Consider the following 6,000-nt stretch of genomic DNA (forward strand, 5'->3'; position numbering starts at 1 on the left):
AGTATCAATACTGCAATATAAAAATACTCTGTTACAAGTAAAAGTCCAGAATTAAAAATGTACTTGAGTAAAAGTACAAAAGTATTGGCATCAAAATGTACTTAAAGTACCAAAAGTAAAAGTACTAAATATTTGAAAATAGCAGATCTACAAGCTCACAACGCGTCGCGATGCGACGCGTTGTGAGCTTGTAAATCGGCTATTTTCAAATAGCCTAGGTATAAAATAGGGCTGAAGTGGTTAATGCATGTTTCATTATATCATAGTTTATATCTGAAAAGTAACTAGTAACTAAAGTTTTCAAGTAAATGTAGTGGAGTAAAAGTACAATATTTGCCTCTGAGATGTAGTGGAGTAGAAGTAAAAATATTGGAAATTGGAAATACTCAAGTAAAGTACAAATACCTCAAAATTGTACTTAAGTACAGTACTTAAGTAAATGTACTTAGTTACTTTCCACCACTGACGGTACGGTACGGTACTCACCCATCAGGGCGGCGTTGGTCCTGTTTACCGGTTTGGGCGGGGGCATGGGCGGCTGCTTGCCCGAGGTCGGCGTGAGGCTCACCGCGGCCGGAGACTGTGGGCTGCCGGCGCCGCCGCCGGCGGAGACGGACCGAGCGGGCTTGGGCCCCGCCGCCGCCGCCGATGAGGAATTGGAGGGCGAGTACGGGATGGTGTTGTGGTGGTGTTGGTGGTGATGGTGGTGGTGGTGGTGGTTGGGCAGAGTCCGCGGCGATCCCGCCTCGCCGCCGGCGCCGAGCTCCGGGGACGCGGGGCTCACCAGCCACTTGGGGGGCATGATGGACTGCTTGGGGGGCAGCGGCTCTCGGAGGGTGTCCCGCAGGGCGTCCATGTCAGGGACGTAGTGGCCGTCGGACTCTGTGGAGACACGACCCAGAATGCAATGCTTCCATGTCAGGAACAGTGGTGGAAAAAGTCCGGAATTCAAAATTTACTTGAGTAAAAGTACAAAAGTATTGGTAACAGTATTGGTACAAAAATGTACTTAAAGCACCAAAAGTAGAAAGTACTCATTATGCAGAAAAATACAGCGTTACTCTGCTCAGTTTGGCTAACCGCTTCATTATCCAACCTGTCATAGAATATTTCTCTCATATTATCCATTTTATTTTCAGCGCTCCTCCGCCTCGCATCAAAGCCCCGCCTCGCGCCGAAGCCCCGCGCCTAAAAACGAGCATACCTTTCCAATTTCCCAACGAATGCCAATTTCCCTGTAACATATGTATACATAGACTGTATGTCTTTGCTGTCGGGCAGAAACGTCTTATTTCCAGTAAATTAATTCCCTACTTTGTCATACAGTGTCAAACAAGAGTAGCACAAATATCAGATCTACAAGCTCTAAAACGTGCAGCACACCGTACCGTGTTTTAAGCTTGTAGATCGGATAACAGTTGGTCAGTTCAAACCACTTTGGCCTGGTTGGGTGTGAGGATCAGCATGGACTCAAGGGGCCGCTAGCGGTGTGTTTTTGAACCTTTGAACCAGTAGTTCTCAAACCTTTTTCATGTCAAGGACCCTCAAATTAATGTTTCTACGGCCAGGCTTTTGGTAATAACTTGTGCCAGGGACCCCCATACAAGATTATTGCTGTTAAAATGTTTTAAAAATATTCCCCAAAAAATGTTTTAATATAGTATTATGTATAGGTTTAATGCGGTTAAACTGATTTTGATCATAATATTATTATTTTTGGCTGGGGACCCCGTAGAACCTTCAAAGGACGCCTCGGGGTCCCTGGACCCCAGTTTGAGAACCACTGTATGTTCATATTGTGTCTTTACGTTTGCATCTGTCCCAGTGCTGCTTCTAAAGCACCCTGACCTACATTCTATACGTATGAAAAAGGTGCAAATAGCTAGAATGGAATTAGAGCTCATCCCACCTGACTGTGTCAGATAAATGGGCTATATCCCTACTCAGCACAGATTGAGGCCAATACTGCTGGATCGATGGAATGAGAAGGGACTGTTGTGAGCTTGTAGGTCTGCTATTCCCGTGGTCCGCGGCCAAATACATAATGCTCGGGGTCCTTGACATGGAAAGGTTGGAGCACCACTGATATAGCAACATACTGTTAGGATTTAGAAAACATTTTTAGATATGTATTTGGCCGTGGACCCCCATCTCAAAATGTTTTGTTCCAGGGACCCCCAGAAGCAAAGATTTGAGTTGCAAATGTCTGCTTTAAAGATTTATATATTTCAATGATTTGCACAAATGTTCAACATTTTTCAAAGAAATCTTAAATGACAGAGATGCATTCCCAGGTTGAATGGGTTAATGTTATATTATCATTCAAATCTTTCTGCCGCTTCACCACTCCAGGCTCTCTGTGTGTGTGTGTGTGTGTGTGTGTGTGTGTGTGTGTGTGTGTGTGTGTGTGTGTGTGTGTGTGTGTGTGTGTGTGTGAGATAGCGCTGCCTTGAGAATTACATTATCTGGGGATCAGCTGCCAAGATAAACAGTCGAGGCGGCTGTAATTACCACCCGTACCCCCCCCCCCAGCACCATCACCCTCAATGCTCCCACGCTCCTGCACCCGCCCACACACTTGTGGACATTTGGACGGTCCTCACAAGTACGGTAATACAAACGCAAAGGCGCACACGCACACGCACACACACACACACACACACACACACACACACACACACACACACACACACACACACACACACATACACACGCTTGCCATTCCTCAACGGTGAAGTTTTAAGTTCAGGGTTATTTATTTGCAGACAGACTTGACGGTGATGTCACACATAGAGGAGGAAGTAGGCCAGGGGAAAGGGAAGAAGCAAAAAGACCAGGAAGGGAGGGAGAGAGAGAAAGAGGGAGTGAGTAAGCTCCAAGTACGAGAGAGAGAGTGTGTGTGAGGGAGGGAGGGAGGGAGAGAGAGAGAGAGAGGGAGGGGAGGGAGGGAGGGAGGGAGGGAAAGAGAGAGAGTGACAGAGAGAGAGAGAGAGAGGGAGGGAGGGAGGGAGGGAGTGAGAGTGACAGAGAGAGAGAGAGAGAGAGAGAGAGAGAGGAGAGAGAGAGAGAGAGAAGAGAGAGAGAGAGAGAGAGAGAGAGAGAGAGTGACACAGAGAGAGAGAGAGAGAGAGAGTGACACAGAGAGAGAGAGAGAGAGAGAGTGACACAGAGAGAGAGAGAGTGACAGAGACAGAGAGAGAGAGAGTGACACAGAGAGAGAGAGAGAGAGTGACCGAGAGAGAGAGAGAGAGAGAGAGAGTGACAGAGAGAGTGACAGAGACAGAGAGAGAGAGTGACACAGAGAGAGAGAGAGAGAGAGAGAGAGAGAGAGAGAGAGAGAGAGAGAGAGAGTGACCTGAGAGAGAGAGAGCGAGAGAGAGAGAGAGTGACCGAGAGAGAGAGAGTGACCGAGAGAGAGAGAGTGAGAGTGAGAGAGAGAGAGAGAGAGAGAGAGAGAGAGAGAGAATAGAATAACAGACACTAAAGGAACTCAACTCAGAGAGACAAAGTGAGGCGATGGAATCCATTCAACAGGATAACTGACATCTAACAGGCGTGTAGTAGAAGCAATATTATCCCCTCAAAGCGTAATGGTTTAAAGCTATAAACCAATAAACGTCAGCTCCTCCTCAGCAGCCATTAATACCGGAACACATCTGTGTCATTTTAAGATGTCTTTGGCTATTCAAAAATAGCAGATATACAAGCTCATAGCTGCGGCACTGAGTGCCGCACTATGAGCTTGTAGATCTGCTTTTTTTTTTTTCATCTTGAAAATATGTGCAAATCTTTGAATATAATATATATATTTTGTAACTCAAATCTTTGCTTCATGGGGGTCCCTGGAACAAAACATTTTGAGATGGGGGTCCACGGCCAAATACATATCTAAAAATGTTTTCTAAATCCTAACAGTATGTTGCTATATCAGTGGTGCTCCAACTTTTCCATGTCAAGAAACCCCTAAAATGATATATATTTGGCCGCGGACCCCCATCTCAAAATATGTTGTTCCAGGGACCCCCGCAGAAGCACAGATCGGAGTAAAAAATGTTCGCTTTAAAACATATATATATATATACATATATTCAAAGTTTTGCCAACATTTCCCCCGATTTTTTTTCATTATAGCCAAATAAATGTAAAAATGACACAGATGCGTTCCCGGTCTTAATGCATTCAGCACTAAAAGGGCGGCGGTAATGGGCCTACTGATGTGGTGTCGCATTAATTAGGAGGAGCTAGCTAGGACGAGCTATTCCCTCCCCTAGCTCTTGAAGAGGAAAAAGCGGTAGCTTGGAGCAGGGCCCCTGGGAGCCGACGGGTGGCCCCGTCTATATCTGGGGAGGACAGGACACGAGGAGGAGAGACAGACAGACAGACAGACAGACAGACAGACAGACAGACAGACAGACAGACAGGCAGACAGACAGACGGGAGGGCTGTGTGAGGGGTGACAGTCATATCAGGCATGGCGGATGGATCAGAATGATCTCGATCATACGTTTACGCATGGATTAAAGCAAAATAAAATCTCACAACGACTGAAAGGTTTTGTCAGGCCAAGTCCCAGGCTCTGATTTGTGAAAACAGTGTGAAAAGGAGGAGCCACCCACCCACACCAGAGTTTAATAAACAATTAGCTACAATGTGTAGAATGATGATGTTTAGGTATTATCATTCTAAACCTTTAATGAAATATCTGAGACCACTAGGGTTTTATTGAAGATGCCTCTGACATATGCCTCTGGTATATTCTATTGTGTGATCAATTCAAACACACTTTAATCTATATGGCTGGCATGCCTTATATGCCTTAATACATTATGATTGCCCTATGTACCTAAAATTAGAAAATAAAGACACCTTAAAGGGATACTTCACTTTCACATAAAAATAAACATTTAAAATATATATAAAAAAAAATGAAAGAAGTTATGGCAAAATAAAGCCCCCCTCACACATTAGTAGGACACTCTAATGCGTGAGGGGGCCATGAATTTTCCATAACTTTTTTCATTTATTTTTAATATATTTTTTAAATGTTTCCCCCGGCCCTAAAGTGAAGTATCCTTTAAATATTTCATTTATTCTTTCACCTCAATAGGGGCCGCTACCGTCGCAAGTTGATGATGTCATTTTGTCCATGTGTGGTCCAGCCCTATGGAATGTATGGAATGCATGTGCTAATAAAAAACAACTTAATACCGCCTGAGGTTAATATGAGCATCAAGGCAATATTTTAAATGCTTTATACTTAGCATATGCATGCATTCCATACATTCCATAGGGTTGGACCACACATGGACAAATGACATCATCAACTTTTGATGGGAGTTGTCCCTATTGAGTGAAAGATGAACTATTTCTAAAATAAATACAATATTTAAGGTGTTTTTAGTTATAGAGGGCAATTATAAGGCATATATGGCCAGGGATCCAGAAGAAAACAACCGAAAATAGCTGATCTAAGCTTGTAGATCGGCTATTTTCCGGTGCGCTTTCCATAGAAGACGTGCTGTGCTGCTTCGTATGGAATCCAAATGACTGAAATCGGTCGTAGTGACAGAGAACTTTAATCCATGCGTTTACGTTCAGTCTGCACGTAACGTTGGAGCCACATGATGGATCTCATGACGGCAGGAGGATCAGAATGGAAACGGAGTAGCCTCGCGTCTCTCCTCTCCAGGTTTTCCACACAACCGTCCGGTTTTCATTATGAACTGACCAGTGTGATCTGGTCTAGGCCACAGATTCCCCAACAATACGAATCTGGTTGTAGGTGTGGGGGGGGGGGGGGGGTATGGTATTCACCACATGAATACCATATCGGGTAGCCCAATGTCGCCGGCCACTACAAGTTAGAATAAAACATGGGACATACTGTATACCAAACGAAGTATAGGCCTATGGAGAAGTGTTGAAGAAACTCGCAAAATTCATAAGAATCCAGAGGTTTATGCCTCTAGCGCTATGACACTCCCTGGTTTCTGAGGGAAT

The 6,000-nt window shown here is 44.6% G+C and overlaps 1 protein-coding gene across 1 annotated transcript in view; it reads right to left on the reverse strand.

Moving 5' to 3' along the window:
* The window catches only part of phactr4b (phosphatase and actin regulator 4b), a 49,367-nt gene that overhangs the window by 23,508 nt on the left and 19,859 nt on the right, over window positions 1-6,000 (reverse strand). Inside the window, 1 exon segment of the mRNA XM_080425761.1 lies at window positions 487-882. Coding sequence (XP_080281887.1) covers window positions 487-882 — 396 coding nt within the window.

This window comes from Gymnoscopelus braueri (genome assembly GCF_963280865.1).
Source record: "Gymnoscopelus braueri genome assembly, chromosome: 4".
Lineage (NCBI taxonomy): Eukaryota > Metazoa > Chordata > Actinopteri > Myctophiformes > Myctophidae > Gymnoscopelus > Gymnoscopelus braueri.